Source organism: Equus asinus, chromosome 7 (assembly GCF_041296235.1).
Source record: "Equus asinus isolate D_3611 breed Donkey chromosome 7, EquAss-T2T_v2, whole genome shotgun sequence".
In the NCBI taxonomy this organism is placed as follows: domain Eukaryota; kingdom Metazoa; phylum Chordata; class Mammalia; order Perissodactyla; family Equidae; genus Equus; species Equus asinus.
In genome coordinates this window covers 74287105-74302586 of record NC_091796.1, presented here as the reverse complement: position 1 = coordinate 74302586, position 15482 = coordinate 74287105, and the positions used below count along the sequence as shown (strand labels likewise).

Below are 15482 nucleotides of genomic sequence, written 5' to 3'. Positions count from 1 at the left end.
ATGCAGCAAGCACTGGAGATGTAGAAATGCAGAGGGCAGATAGAGGCTGCAAGAACACTGGTTCCCTTCTCCTTTCAATAAACACTTGCCACCTATTGCTCAAGAACCTCTGAGAGTGACACATACACACAGAGTCTCGCAGCCTGGGGAGTAAAGGATATGAGTTTTTAAGAGCTTCCAGTATGTATAGAACCCATCTCTCCTCTCAGGATCCTGTTGCCACAGTAAAACAGACTTCACTCCTCACTGCTCTTGCCTCCCTCCCTGCCTTCTCAACCAGACTCCCGCAGCAATCAAAGTGACTTCAAGGACCCTCAAACTGCGCTTCCCAAAGGCTGCACGCACAGCCACCACTGTACCCATTGGAACCTTGTTCTGGTCCTGTGTTCAGCCCTAGAGTCTGCTCACCATGAAACAGTTTGAATGCTTAACAATCTATTCTCTGAGCTTAAACAAGGCTGCCTCTCCAAAAGCCAGCCAAGAGAACTGTAAATAGCCCCCACTCTCCCTTTGCTTGCATTGCCAGAGGGCAACAGCCCACCAGGGCTGGGCTTGCCCCCACCCCATGGCCTTCTTCCCCCTAACTCCATGGGACAAAAGCTGGAGCAGATGAGATCACCAGGCCCCAGTTATTCTCAGGATGGGACCCCAGTGCAAGCCCATCACGCCCAGTTGGTGACACTCTCTACTGTTCTGGATGCTATGTGGGAACAACGATGAGTCAAGCAGAGATCCTGCCTTCAGAGAGCTTCTGATCAAAATAAGAAGAGAGACCCAGTTAATAAGGCCAGGCTTTACCCCAGACAGCTAACACCAGAGGGGCTGCCAGCGTCTCTAAATGCACCTGCCTCGGATCACAGGTTAGTTGACCTGCCCAGTTTCTTTCTCCTCTGACTTGAGGTCGCCCCACATCACAAACATGCCCCAGCTCTTCAGAGCCCTATTTGCCACTTCCTCTGAGGCCAGATTATATCTAGCTTTACTGGGTCTCCAGGCACCAACAGGCAGGCCTGGAAAGTGCCTTCACCACAGGGCCTGCCTGGCTGTCCTGCATGTGCAGCGGGGCCCTCAGGGGGAGTGGTCTGGCTGATGACCACTTCCCTGGGCCTCACCCTCCACTGCCCATCCCTGCTTCCTGAGCCAGGGCAGGGTCCCCAGGAAACCGCTCACCACAGCTTTTGACAGCAGTCTTTCAGATCAGGCCCCTCCCTTTGAGGTCTGTGGTTCCAGCTGAGAGGGGAAGAGACTCCTAGATTGGCTGGTGGAAGCAGCGCAGAGCTGAGCAGTCCAACTCCAGCCAGACCCGGAGATCTCTTAGTGTCTGTGCATTCTACTACTCTAAATTCTGGTCCACTGCAGCTTCTTCCAGGGCTGCCTCGGAGCCTCCATCAGAATCCTCTCACCACCTCTGCAGGCCTCCTAGAACACCTCCACTCACCATCTGCCCAGCTCTCTCGAGCCCCTCCCTCATTTTCCCCACCCCTTCATCCCCCTTGGGAGCATAACTTCTCTACAGGACACTGGGGGAGGGGCGGAGAGCCTTCCAGCTGTGAGGCAGAGTGGAGAGGCCAGGGACGAAGGTGTGATTCATCAGGGCTGGTTAAGAAGCAGGGGGAATTCCAGAGCAAGGGAGGGTCAAGGCTGCCCCCAGCTCACCCTGTCCCCAGGGGAAGCAGGACACACCTGGGCGTCCTGCATCCTCAACCATCAGAAATCTGGGGTAGGAGAGAAAGTCTTACTAACTAGAAAATCTGCATGAACCAGAGTTTCTATTTTCATCTCCCTCTAATTCTCCACTCCTGCCTAATGAAATGAAAAGCTTTCATCTAGAGTCCTTAGCAAAGCCATTAAATATCTTGAGCTACCCCTGCAGAACTTGGTTGGAGAAACAATAAAAGACGATCATTTATTGAACATCTCTGTGGGCTTGCTAAGCACTTAATATATGTTATCTCATTGTTCATTCTCACAATACCATATGTGGTAGGTATGATGACTAACTCCATTTTACACGTGAGAAACACAGGCTCAAAGGAGTTGAGCACCACAGGGTTAGCAAGCTGTCAGGCTGGGATCTGAACCCAGGTGTGTCCAACTGCAAACCCTGCTCCTCCAGGCCACAGTGTGTTGCTTGAACTGTGTTTCAAGAAAGGGATATCAGAGATGAAGGGAAATACCTCCTCCAGGCATGACCTCAATGGTCCTTTCCTGGAGACACTTCCCAGGCCACCCCATCTAAACGCCATCTCACCCCTTCTAAGATAATTCACATCCACCTTCCCCATCATATTTTTCTGCTTATGACTAACATGCTTTCTATTCCAATTATCTGTCTTGCTTATTGTCCACTTCCCCACTAGAAGTCAGCTCCATGAGGTCCATGATGGCTATATATTTTGCATATCTGTGCCCCTGCATCTGGCCAGCTCTATTCATATACAGTAAGTGCCAAATAAATAACTGTTGAATGAATGAATGAATACTTTAAAATAGAACTAAGAGACAAGTGTGTAGGAAGAAAACAAAGAAGATCCATCCATTCAGGGGAAGCAAGAAGAGATGAGAAAAGTCAGTGAGAGAATCTGGCCAGGGGCAAGTCGGGGGCCTCTGGAAATGAGGATCCTTCCTGCTGGCAGTAGTGATTTCCAGCTTCCAGGTCCCAGCATGAGGGCTTCTGCCAGGGAAGCAGGGCGGGCTTACAGCCCTGGGACAAAGGCCTTTGGACACGCAGCTGGCCAGAGAGGCGGGACAGAGCCGGAGCAGTGGCCTGGGATGGGGGAGGGGGACAAATGAGGAGCTGAAGACAGTCCTCAGTGCAGCTGCAAAAGCAACACCCTCCCAACACCAGAGTGCCCTCAATCTCCAACACAACAGAGAATGGCTCTCGATAGCTTCACAATCAACTCTACAAGGTCAGCGCCAGAGCTTTCACAAGGGTCTGAGAGGGCAGGTGGAGGTGAAGGGGCAAGCCACACATCTGGAACACAGTCCCTTCTCCCCTCAGCCCTGGTCATCCCTCACACCACGGCCTTTGGCCTCCCCCAGTGTAAACACAGTGACCCTGGGATAGCTGGGGATTTGGTAAGGCAAATGTTTACTCAGGAGCTGAGATATTACAGGCCAGGGGTGTAGACTTCCACCATTGGCTCCTGGTATCTATTATGTCCTTATGGCACACGTGGGACATATCCAGTAAATCGTAAAGCTCTTGAGAGCCACTCTCAGCCACAGTGAGCCCTTTATTTTGTCTGAGTTTATGGAGCACTTTCCCCACAGTCCTTACCCACAGTCTCTATGAGAAAGGGCAGGCAAGTACTCCACTTTACTTCGAGAGGAAACTGAGTCAGAAAAGATCCGTGACTTGCCCAGGTGATTAGGGGAAAAGCATGGATTAGACAGAGCCAGGAAGTCTGAGTTCTGGTCCCTATTTGGCCAACGGGGACCAAGCTCAATCCCCTCACTTCTCGGGCTCTGCTGCCTTCATGTGTAAAAGGAGTAGGCTAATCTCAGGTGCCTTCCAGCCCAGCGACTCTATCAACCTTTGAGGCCATGCAGTAGAGCCAGGACTAAAACCCAGGCAAAAATGCTGTGCTGGACTCCCAGACCAGTGCTCTTCCCACTCTCCCTCATGCCACTTCTAATAAAAGGCAGTAGAAAAGCCCCCCAAAACAGCTCTTAAACAATCCACTCTCTCTGCTTCTAGGACTTAGTTTACCCCATGCCAACTCCCTGCCCCTTCCCAGAGCAAGATGCCCAGGGAGCCGAGGAGTTGGAAGGGAGTGGGGGCAGCACGAGTGTGAACAGCAGGCACAGAAGGAGGAGTTGAGGTGTCCCCGGAGCCCAGGGAAGGGGCGAGTAACAAACAGAAGGGGACACCTTTTTATTCTCACTCCCGAGGTTTTCTGCAGGGAATAGCTGGGGTGAAGTCACTCCCACCTAAATCACTCAGGATTCCACTCCCAGGCCAGGCGGGGGGGGGGGGGGGGGGGGGGGGGGGGCTGGAAAGGCATTTTCCTGAAGCGAGGCAGGTGACGTTCTCAGTGGGAGCCCGCTCCGGGCTGTCATTACTCTCCCAGCTTATTATTTCTCGAGCAAGGTGGGTGTGACTGGGCTGCATGCAGAGACAGGACAGGAGAGACTCTGACAAGCCCCAGTCCAGGGTTCCCTGTAGGGTGATGCAGTCTGGGTCCCTCCTGGGGGCCCCAGAGCAGAGGACAGGTCCCTTCACCTGACAACAGCTTAGCGAGTGACCTCAAGGATGAAACTCTTCAGGCGGCCACTAACACCGCCCTCCGCCAGGCCACACCTCTCCAGCCTCCCACCATTACATTTCCCACTCCGTTCTTTCTTTTGTTTCCAAAAGCAGCTCCAAAGAATAAAAGTTGCTACCTAAAAACGTCTTGAAAATTTCAAGTTTACATGCCTTATCCTGGCTTTCCAAACCAAAGTGCTGAAGATGGGGAGCAAAATAACCAAACCGATTTCAGGAGTGGGCGAGGTCGAGGTGCACTGTGGCAGCCAGTGATCTCTGCGCTTTCGGCTTCCCGACACCCCATTTCCGGCACCCACTCTACTCCCTCCAGCACAGGAGCTGAGATTCCCAAGACCGAGCGCCGTGTGGCACCAACCCGGAACAGGCTGCGGGCTCCTCTTGGGCTCCCGGGACCAGAGGCTCGGGTCCTTCCCCAGAAGAGTCCACCCTGCCCAGGCCCACAGTCCGAGGCTGCGACCAGCCCGCGGGCAACCGAGCGCGCAGCGGGAGCGGGTGGGCGCACCTCGCGGCCTTCCCGGTTTCAAAGTGAGTCTCCCGGAGCCACCCGGCGCGCTGGCTCCTTTTGTTTCCGGGGTGGGGGCGAAAGGACAGAAAACTTCTCCTTCACAAGCCTCCCGCGCGCCAGCCCTCTGCGGGAAGGGTCGCCCTGGAGGAGCCCGCCCAGCCCTGGCCCGCCTCGGCCGCCCCGAGTCCTCACCCCGCAGAGGGCTGGGGCGGGTGCCCCGGGAGGGTGGGGGCCTCGGAGGGATCCGGGCACCCCCCCACCTCGCCGGTTGCACTGGCGGAGGGAGAGGGGAGAACCGAGGGACACTCACCGAGCGGTCGCCGCCCTGGCGGGTCGGGCACGCAGAACGCTAGGCTGCCCAGGTGCCGCGGCGACGCGGGCGAGAGTTTGAAAGTCGCTCTCGGAAGGGACTGAGGCTGCCGGCCGCGCCCGCCCACGGCCAGCCCCTCGGCGGCCAGGGACGCGGCCAGCTGCGCGCGCGGCCCTCGGGGACCCCAGCGCGGGGCAGGAAGGAGGAGCCAGGCCGGAGCCGGCGCGAGGGGAGGAGGGCGGGAGGGGCGGACCAGGAATTTTTCCAGTGGGTGGAGACTCGGGTCCGCGCTGGAATCCGGCGACTGGCTCCGCCGGGGCCCCGGGAAACTTCGCGGCGCTGCAGGCCCGAGCCCGGGGTGCGGCGGCGGCGGCGGCGGCGGCTGCGGCGGCGGGGCCCGCGTGCGGCTGGTGATGCGCGCCCGCAGGTGGGGCGAGCGCGCGGCCCGCGCCGTGGGTCCTGCCCGACGCGCGCCGCTCCCGGGCAGCCCAGACGCTCTGAGATACAAAGACGCACGTGGTGGAGGTCACCTGGTGTGACAGACCTGATATCACCGCCTCCCGAGAGGGCACCCGACAGCCAAAAGCTCCCCCATCGTAGAGACAGGAAAGTGGGCTTTCAAGTGAGTCATTAGATGGAGTTGCATCTGGGGATCCTGATCCTCCCAGAGCGGGTCACCTCTGCTCTTCTGAGCCAGAAGGACACGTCTTGAATTCCTCAGCGAAACTCGGTCCCCGTGACCCTTTACGAATATAAATCCAAACCTCAAAGAAGCTGACAAGAGATTGAAGCCGATAACTTGAAGGGAGCTCCACCGAGAGACTGTTAGGTGGGAAAAAGCAAGATGGGAAACCTGTGTACTAGAAAACCACATTTTTGTAAAACGAAGACAGATAACCTGTCTCTTTGTTTTTATGTCTGTTTGTAATCATACGGGCGTGGAAAGGTACACACCTGGAAAGTAGGGGGGAGGGGACAGGGACGTTCATAAAGACAGGCTGGATTTTGAGCAAGAACATAATTTTTTAAACCAGAAATAATTCATCAATAAAGGCCATGAAAGAAAGATGCTGTCCCAGCACAAGGCAGGAGGAGAGCAGCCCAGGATGGGACCCAGAAAGAGGCTCCATTGGTCAGGCGTTATCGCCAGCTCCTAGGGAGGAGGAATGGGACAGTGGTATCAGAACCACTGGGTATATTTGATATCCGGGTGTAGACAAGTGTGTCTGGCAAACAGCTCACAGAGTTCTCCTTAAAAACAAAAAACAAAAAAACTGCTCCAGGCAAACGCAAGCTCCAGGTGATTTACTGGGAGTGGAGGGGAGGGGAGGGGCGGGGCGGGCGCGGGAGGAAATGGCTTTCAGGTGACTTTGAAACAGGATCCCAGCGGAGGGTGGGGTGAAGACAGCGGGTCTGCTCGCTCCAGACTGCGGGGGAAGAGGTAGGCGCTTGCCTGGCGGCCCAGGAAGCGGGACCCACATTCCTCAGCGGGGAGGGTCTGCTCCAGCCCTGCTCCCGCCGACAGGGAAGGTCCCAGCCGCGATTGCGGAAGGGGGTCGGAGGTGAACAGCCTCTGCGCTCCCAGGTACAGCCGGCCAGGCTGCCGACTGGAGGAAAAAGCGAGAAGCCCCAGTCCCTTCCTGCCGTCTCGAGGGCAGTCCATCCTCGGGCTTCCGCCTTTCTTTGATCCCGCCTCCTCTGATAGATCACTGCATCTATCAGTCCTTCCTGACTACCTCCAACTCCAGCTTCCAAAGGCGGCCGCTGACTTCACTAAGCCGTTGTGGAGCACACCCCTCAGTCCTCCGCCAGCGCTGGTAACGGTGCTCGTGACGGTAATTATACCTCCTTAGTGAACGCTGACTGTTTGCAGGGCCTGTGCTATGCCATTTACAAATATTGTTTCCCTCCATTCTCACAGCCGCCTTCTAAGCTAGTAAGTGTCCTTATCCCTATTTTACAGAAAGAATAACTGAGGATGGCACCGGCACCGATCTAGCAATTTAGCCAAGATTACATAACCAGCAAAAGCAGAGCCTGACAAGATCCCAAATCCAGCCAACTGCTGAGTGCTTACTATGTGCCAGCCATTATTCTAAGCCCTTTATAGGAACGATTGCAGTCACAGAAGAAAGAAACTGAGGCACGGTCGCACAGCTAGTGTGTGGTAGACCTGGGATTTGTAACAGGGGAACGCTGCTCTTCACCACCTATTCTGTTTTCTTTTTGACACTTGTTATATTTAGTTCAACACTTGATTATAATGTCTGGCGTTGTTTCTAATTGTTTTAATCTATATAGCTTATTTCCGATAAAGATCGCCATCTTTCCTTAGGGCAGAAGTCACAGGATGCACTCAGTAAAGCCATGGCGAATTCAGGTGAGATAACCCAAACAGTTTGTGAGAAATCACACCCTCTCACGTCTAAGACTCCACACCTCTGTCTGGGCCCAGGCGCTCTAGGACCCACAGCCTCTTCACAGCTCAGAGCCTCTTTTCTTCCTGCCCCTGTGGATTCTTGCTTTAGTGGCCTCACCTTCCCTGCTCTTAAATCATTTATTGTTATAATAATACCCTGTGCCCCGGTAATGCCTTTAATCCAAGATCTCAAAGTGTTCTAACCAATACAGATGAATTCATCCTCACAGTACCCGCACTGAGCTGGGGAGATGGAGGTATTCTCCCCCATTTTATGGGTGAGAAAACCGAGACAACACAGAGTCGGAATGACTCACCATGGAAATCAATGGCAGGGTTTCTTCTCCCAGTCCTTCCCCTCCTCCTTCCTAACTCTTCGCTGCCAACATTTGCATCAAAATTTCAAATCCCAGAGACAAAGGCCATTGAGTTTTCACAATAAAGGACATTTCCAAACTGTCATTTCAGCTGCTCTATTGTGGTAGACCTCAGGAAAGGGAGGAGATGTCAACACGGTGAAGGGCCCCCGGCCTCTATGCTTGCAGCCCGGAGAAGGAGCCAGGGCTGGCTGGGATGGGGAATGAACTCCCAAACTTGGAGGAAATCCCTGTCAAAGACGACCTACAAATTTTGTGGTCTCAAAGCTTCTAGAGTTTCAAGTGGCATTTTAGCAGTGTTTCTCAAATTGTAAGCCACAAGCAACAAAAGAAAAAACAGATAAATTGTACATCATCAAAATTTAAAACTTTTATGCCTCAAAGGACATCAAGAAACTGAAAAGACAACCCAAAGAAGGGAAGAAAATTTTTGCAAATCACACATCTATAAGAGACTTGATCTAAAATATGTAAAGAACTCCTATAGCTCAATAATGAAAAGGTAAATAACCCAACTTAAAAACGGGCAAAGGCTCTAAGTAGATATTTCTCCAAAGAAGGTATACAAATAGCCAACAAGCACATGAAAAGATACTCAACATCATTAGCCACCGTGGAAATGCAAATCAAAAAAAGTGAAATATATCTTCATACTCATTAGGATGGGTAAAATCATAAACATATAATACTAAGTGTTAACGAGGATGTGGAGAAATTAGAACTCTTGTACACTGCTGGTGAATGTAGAATGGTGCAACCACTTTGGAAAAAGTGGCAGGTCCTCAAAAGGTTAAACCTAGAGTTACCATGTGACCCAGCAATTCCACTCCTAGATATATACCCAAGAGGAATGAAAATGTCTGTCCACACAAAACCTTGTAGCTGAATGTTCACAGCAGCATTATTCATAATAGCCAAAAGGTATAAACAATCCAAATGTCCATCAGCTGATGAATGGATAGACAAAATGTATATTCATACCATGGAATATTGTTCAGTCATAAAAAGGGAATGAAGTACTGATTCACGTTACAACATAGATGAACTTTGAAAAGATTGTGTTAAGTGAAAGAAGCCAGTCACGAAGGACCGCATATGTATAATTCCATTTGTATGAACTGTCCAGAATAGGCAAATCTATATAAACAGAGAGTAGATTAGTGGTTGCCTTAGAGCTGGGGGACGAAGGGGTTTGGAGGAAATGGGGAGTGATTGCTAACAGGTTCAGGGTTTCTTTTAGGCGTGGTACAAATACTAAAAGTATTGAAATACTAAAAAAACCATTGACTTGTATACTTTAAATGGGTGAATTATGTGGTATGTGAAATATATCTCAATAATCTGTTATGTAAAAAAAAGTGTGAGCCACTTTCACCTGTTCTGGAGTTACGCAGGCTGCCTCTAATCAGAATCTTTCAGAATCCTGTTAGAATCTTTGGTGGGCAAGACCCAACTCTGCATTTCCCTGGAGCATGCTGAATGAAGCTCAATGTAATACAACGCCTTACAAGACAGTGATTCAGAGCCTTGTGGCCCCCAGGCTTCCTGAAATGAGTAAAATGGAAGGTCTGTAACTAACTCTGAGAGGACAGTGGCCTGGGCAGGGGAAGGGGGATCCACCTTCTTTATCAGTAGCTTCTTTCCCCCAGTCCGGACTCCATGTCAGAAAAAGGAAGAAGGTGTGGGGGAAGGGAGAGGAAGACTTCCCCCCTCCTTGCTCGGTCCAGGCTCGCAGCCACAGCTCTTGAAGGAAATGAGCTGTTTGTTTGAATTAGTGTCTACAGTAGAAACATTTGCCAATCACTTGTGGTTTTTCAAGAACCTGGGAGCTGTGTGTGAACCATTTCTGGAGATCACTTCTGTTCACCTTTGTTATCAGTAGATAAGGGGGCCCTAAGTCAGCATTTGCAACACCTGAGCCCAGGGAGTTAGAACCAAGACATCAGCCTTTGGTGATCTAGAGGTTGGTTTATACACAAACATGCTCCTCCTTCTCTGACCTTCTGGCCCAAAAGGGCCAGATGTTTTTCTATTTGCATCACCACCTGTAGATGGATGAAGTGTAACCAGGGGAATGGTCAAGCTTTACCTAGGCTAAATGCTAAAGTGAAAGATTTTCTGGGATGGGTTTAGAAATGATTGGCTGAAATGGTGTTTTGAGTTGTCTGTGTACTTCCTTTATCAGTGTCTTTAAAATCCCTGAAGACTTTCTGCTTCTCCCTGAGATTTTCAGACCTGGGTGTTTGTAAGAATCACGTGGGAAGTTTCAGACTCAAGACTGAAGCAGACTCCAGGAATTTGCATTTTTATTTGTTTTTATTTTTTTGCTGGGAAAGTTCCATCCTGAGCTAAGGTCTGTTGCCAATCTTCCTCCCTTTTTTTTTCCTCCCCAAAGCCCCAGTACGTAGTTGTGTATTCTAGTTGTAAGTCCTAATTCTTCAATGTGAGCCACCACCACAGCATGGCTACTGACAGATGAGTGGTATGGTTCCGTGACCAGGAACTGAACCTGGGCTGCTGAGGTGGAGTGCACCAAACTTTTAACTGCTAGGCCATCAGGGCTGGCCCAGGAATCTGCATTTTTAATAGGCACGTGATTCAGATGCAAGAGAGATCCATAGTCCACACTTTGAAAAACACTGGTCTGAATTCTGCCTTGTGTCTTTTCCCCTCCTGGTGCTTCCTCTTCCTCCCCTGTAACACAGGACTCAAAATGAAAATCCTGCAACCCCTCCCAGTGCTCCAAAGATAAAAGGGCATGGCTTTTAAGACCTCATCATGTTGGAATAAATCAGACTATTATATTTAATCAGATAGAAGAGTTCCACCTTGATTGATGTGAAATGCTTAATCTTCAACACCTTAGTGACAAGCAGGGTGGGGTGCACCTACCAAGTACTGTACTATCACCCTCAGAAAACAGATTAATGAGAGCTTAATTAGGAGGTAATTGCCCAGTTACTTGCAGATGGAGGCAGTTCTTCCCAACTGTAATTTTGGTTGTTGATGTTTTCTTCTTAGGGGCCTATGGGTTCCCAGCCCTGGTTTCTCCATCTTTCCCAGAGGGCAGAGCAGCCATGCCAAGGAACCAGCGGGGCCCAGCTCTGCATACCCTTCCTTTGGTTTCTGTGCCAGACCATACGGGAAACATGGGTTGGTTATAACTAGATTACGGCAACGAGGACCTGGTCCATCCAGTTTCCTAAGTCTCCAGCATCTCCTCCAGGGGAAAGGAGGAACTGACCCTCTGGTGGATGGGGTAACTTTTTTCTCCACCTGAGGAGCAACCAGGCTCACGGAGCCCACACAGTCCTGTCCTATTTTTAGCCACCAGGCACTCCCGTCAAAACCTCAAATCCTTCATAAGTGGTGCTTTGTGGAGGTCACTCGGGCCCGTCTTCTTTCTCACTCTCCTGCTACAGAGCTACCTTCTTTTCAGTCAGAGGATTTCCAGGGTCTCTTTCAATCCTAAAAATCTTGGCTTTTACCACCTTAAGGAACCCTGACTGGATCTTTCAACTAGAACAAGCTCTTTCCTCTTCACTTCCACCCTTGTCTAGGGCGAAAAGCCTGGCTTCATAACCCCTGATTCTCTGATCCCAATACCCTTATCCCGGACCTGTGGTTGTCCTTGTCCTGCTGGGAAGATTATGGGGATAACCTTGTGCCTCGAGCAGTGCTAAGTGCTCCATAAGCATTCTCGTTCCATCCTCCCAGCAATCCTTTGAGGCAGGTAATGTTCTTTCCCATTTTACAGATGAGAACTTTGAGGCTCAGAGAGGTCAAGCCACATGTCCCGGGTCATGTGGCCCTTAATGGCAGACCTGGGCCATGTACCCAGGCCCCCTCCGCAGCCTAAACTTATGCTCTTAACCACTCTTATCCTGCTACCGAAATACCCGACCAGAGCTCCCAAAGAGCCGCTAGACCTGAGCAGAGGAGGTGGGAACAACTTAAGCAAATTAAACCCAAGATAAGAACCACCACCACCCTGTTCTGCCCAATCAAGCCAGTGTGAACTGCCTTACAATTCACCAGAGAGCCTTCTAGGCTCACGGGTGAGTGACAGACTTGTTCCAGGGGCTGATAAATTGAGTGATGGGAAGAAAAATAAGAATGTGTTCAGGGTTATAAAGCTGATGAGAGGGGGGGAAAAGGCAAGTCTCTAAATACTTGCGACATCTCAAGCGAGACGGTGGTGAAAGGTGAGGCAAGGCCTTTGCCCCACAACCAGGCTTCAGCCCTAATCATGGCTCTGCTGCGCGTTCTGAGGGATGGTCCTGCTGCTGGAACTCGGAGAACATCCTGTCCTGCCTGCCCCTGGAAGAGACAGAGGGAGCGAAGCCGAGGTTTACCAAGTGCTGCTGAAGGGAATGGGAGTTAGAGACCCCTCTGGAATTGTTTCCAGAACACTCCTCAGCCCCAGCTGGCCTGCATGCCACCCGTCCTCGCAGTAAATCTCCCTGTTCCTATGACAATGCTCTCCCTCTCCCTCCCTCTCCAGCTCACCTGCACCCCTATGGCCCCGTGGAAAGGCACCTTCTCCAGCATCCAGACCATGGTAAAGGGCTTTGCAGTCCCTCTGGAAGCCTGGTGGTTAAAAGCACAGACTTGGAGTCAACAGAGCTGAATGCCAGCTCTGTTTCTTAGGCAAGCTACTTAACCTCTCTGTGCCTTCATTTCCTCATCTGAAAATGGAGTGTCTAGTAGTACCTATCTCATAGGGTGTTATTCAGGAATTAGTGAGAAAATATTTGTAAGGCACTTAGCACAGTTCTCAGTCCACAGAAGGAGGTGACCAATAATGTTGTTTTTATTTCTGCTTCTAGGTGTTAGGTTCTCAAGCCCCACCTCAATATCCTAGTTTCCCTAATGTCATATCACGTCAAAGAATCTTGTAACAGGAAGAGACCCTAGAAGTCACCTAATAAGAGAATTTTTTCCTCTATGTAATTCTCACACATGTATATCTCTAAGAATGAGATTATACTGTCTCTAAGAATGAGATTATATCAGTAATGTACTTAGCACATGCCTGGGATATAGTAAATGCTTGGTAAATGTGAGGGTTTGTGGTGGTTAATTTTGTGTGTCAACTTGACTGGGCTAAGAGATGCCCAGATAGGTGGCAAAACATTATTTCTGGGTGTGTATGTGAGGATGTTTCCAGAAGAGATTAGCATTTGAATGGCAGACTGAGTAAAGTGGACTGCCCTCTCCAGTGTGGGTGGGCATCATTCAATCCATTGAGGGCCTGCATAGAATAAAAAGGTGGAGGAAGGTTGAATTTGCTCTCTGCCTGACTGTGAGCCAGGACATTGATCTCCTCCTGCCCTCAGCATTCCTGGTTCTCAGGCCTTCACACCCGGACTGGAATCTACGTTGGCTCTCTGGCTCTCGGGCCTTCAAACTATATCACTGACTTTCTTGGGTCTCCACCTTGCAGATAGCAGATCATGGGACTTCTCAGCCTCCATAATCAAATGAGCCAATTCCTTATGACAAATCTCTTCATATATATGTATATTTACATATTTATATTAACATATTTATGTATTTTATATTAATTATATTTATATGCTTATATTAAATAAATAAATAAATATATTTATTATATTTATATATGGAGAGAGAGAGAGAACCCTGACTAGTACAAATTTTCTTGCTGTTGTTTGGGTAGGTATTTACCGAGTGTTTATTCATCCATCTATCCGTCCATCCAATCGTCACTCATTGAGTGTCCTGGTTGCTGGGAGACGTACTCTTAGTATAAGACATGGCATTGCCCCAGGAGGCAAGTGCATAAGCAAATGAAAAAGAGAAGAGCCAGAAAACAATGAGAGAACAGATGAGGGCCTAACTGTGCGGTATTTTCTGTGCTGTCCAATGTGATTAGCACACCTGGAGGGAGGAAAGTGATTCCCTTTTTATGAATGACTCAGAATGCACATTATTCAAATAGTGTCAGCTTTCAAAGAATCAGGGTATGTGCTTATGTCAAAGATCTTCTCATCACTCAAAAAGCCTTTAAATTATATGTTGACTTCAATATTGGCAAATCCTGGTCTTTAAAGGTTGGGGTAGAATGTTTGGGAAATAGCCAAATGTAATTTGGACCCATTGTCTGGTGGAAAATGTAATTTCCAGCTGCATTAAAATGGATGCAGAATGAGCAGTGGAGTGAGGACACTAGTTTCTCCTACGTGTCTCCTGAGCCAGCTCTGAAGGCGTTTCCACAGAGGAGCGGTTTCAGACCTGTGCCTTTCTGTGCCACATGCCCACCCTCCAGGTCTGCACTCCTCCCCAGGGTTTCAGAGATGTCTGAGGCACAGAATCACTTCCCTTCTCCACTACACCAGTGACCTAGGAAGCTTCCCTGGAAGGTCTCAGCCATCAAGCAAGGATCTCCATTCTCACCTCTTCTCCATTCTCCTCCTCTGCTCCTCTGCCTCCTTCATCCTCACTCCCTGATGTGAAAGAGTCCTCTGGTGAGAGACCAGACAGCTTTCCTGGAGGATGTAACCCACTCACCCTGGACACTTACATGGATACAGACTGGACTCCTGTTGCTCTCACACTTGTTTCCCCAAGTTTCTTTCTTTTTTTTTTTGTTAAAGATTGGCACCTGAGCTAACATCTGTTGCCAGTCTTCTTCTCCCCAAAGCCCCCCAGTACAAGGTTGTATATTCTAGTTGTAAGTCCCTCTGGTTGTGCTATGTGGGACGCCACCTCAGCGTGGCCTGATGAGCGGTGCCATGTCTGCACCCAGGATCCGAACCTGTAAAACCCTGGTTGCCGAATCAGAGCGTGAGAACTTAACCACTCGGCCACGGGGCTGGCCCCTCCACAAGTTTCTAATCCACAAACATTCACTGAGGATCTGATATGTGCCAGGCATTATGCTGGCTCCTGTCAGGGACACAAAAGCATCAGACCCCATCTCTGACCTTAACCAGGTGGAAGAAGGTGACAAACTCTAAACACGTAACAACAAAATCTTTAAAGACCCATTCTAGACAGTGAAAGCAGACATCGCTATAAGATAGTTCACAATTCTGTGGTAATTATAATTGGTACTAGCAGCCAGAGGATAGAGGCTGGATGCTCAGAGACGGCTTCTTGGAGCAGGTGGATTCTAACACGGCCTTGAGAGGTAGGGAGGATTTGGGGGAGCTGAAGGGGAGAGGAAATGTCAAGAGCAGAAGACGGTGCTGGGAAGGCAAAGCTACATCATGACTGGTCTGTGTGTGACCACCTCTGGATCATTTGTTATTTCAGTCCGGTCATTCCATGCAGGTATCTTGGCAAGGACCTGAAGTTGGTCTTCAAGCAGAGTCTTCTTCCTCCCAACTATTCAGACCTAATGACTCTGTAGTAGTTAGGATTCTTTGGTTGCAAGTGACAAAGACTGAATACAAACTAAAGCAGAAAAGGCTTTAATTGTCTCATAACTGGAAGGTCTGGGTCTGGAGGTCCATTAGCTTTCACAGTACTAAGGCATAGCAGCCTCTAATAAGACTGCAGGGCTCTGTTCTCTCTCCTTTTCCTGCTTCACTGAGATCCACATTACCTCCCTGCTCTCCTTGTGAGGCAAGGAA

The 15482-nt window shown here is 50.0% G+C and overlaps 1 protein-coding gene across 11 annotated transcripts in view; it reads right to left on the bottom strand.

Moving 5' to 3' along the window:
• The window catches only part of PLEKHG3 (pleckstrin homology and RhoGEF domain containing G3), a 61895-nt gene that overhangs the window by 35198 nt on the left and 11215 nt on the right, over positions 1-15482 (bottom strand). For 5 of the 11 annotated variants that reach the window (XM_070513784.1, XM_070513785.1, XM_070513791.1 and 2 more), the window contains 2 exons: positions 12394-12474; positions 12058-12204 (listed from right to left, as the gene is read on the bottom strand). In XM_070513784.1, the coding sequence (XP_070369885.1) occupies positions 12058-12204; positions 12394-12474 (228 nt within the window). Of the gene's footprint in view, positions 1-4628; positions 4801-5088; positions 5296-12057; positions 12205-12393; positions 12475-15482 lie in introns of those variants that run through there. The other 6 variants (XM_070513789.1, XM_070513795.1, XM_070513792.1 and 3 more) reach the window with 4 other exon arrangements.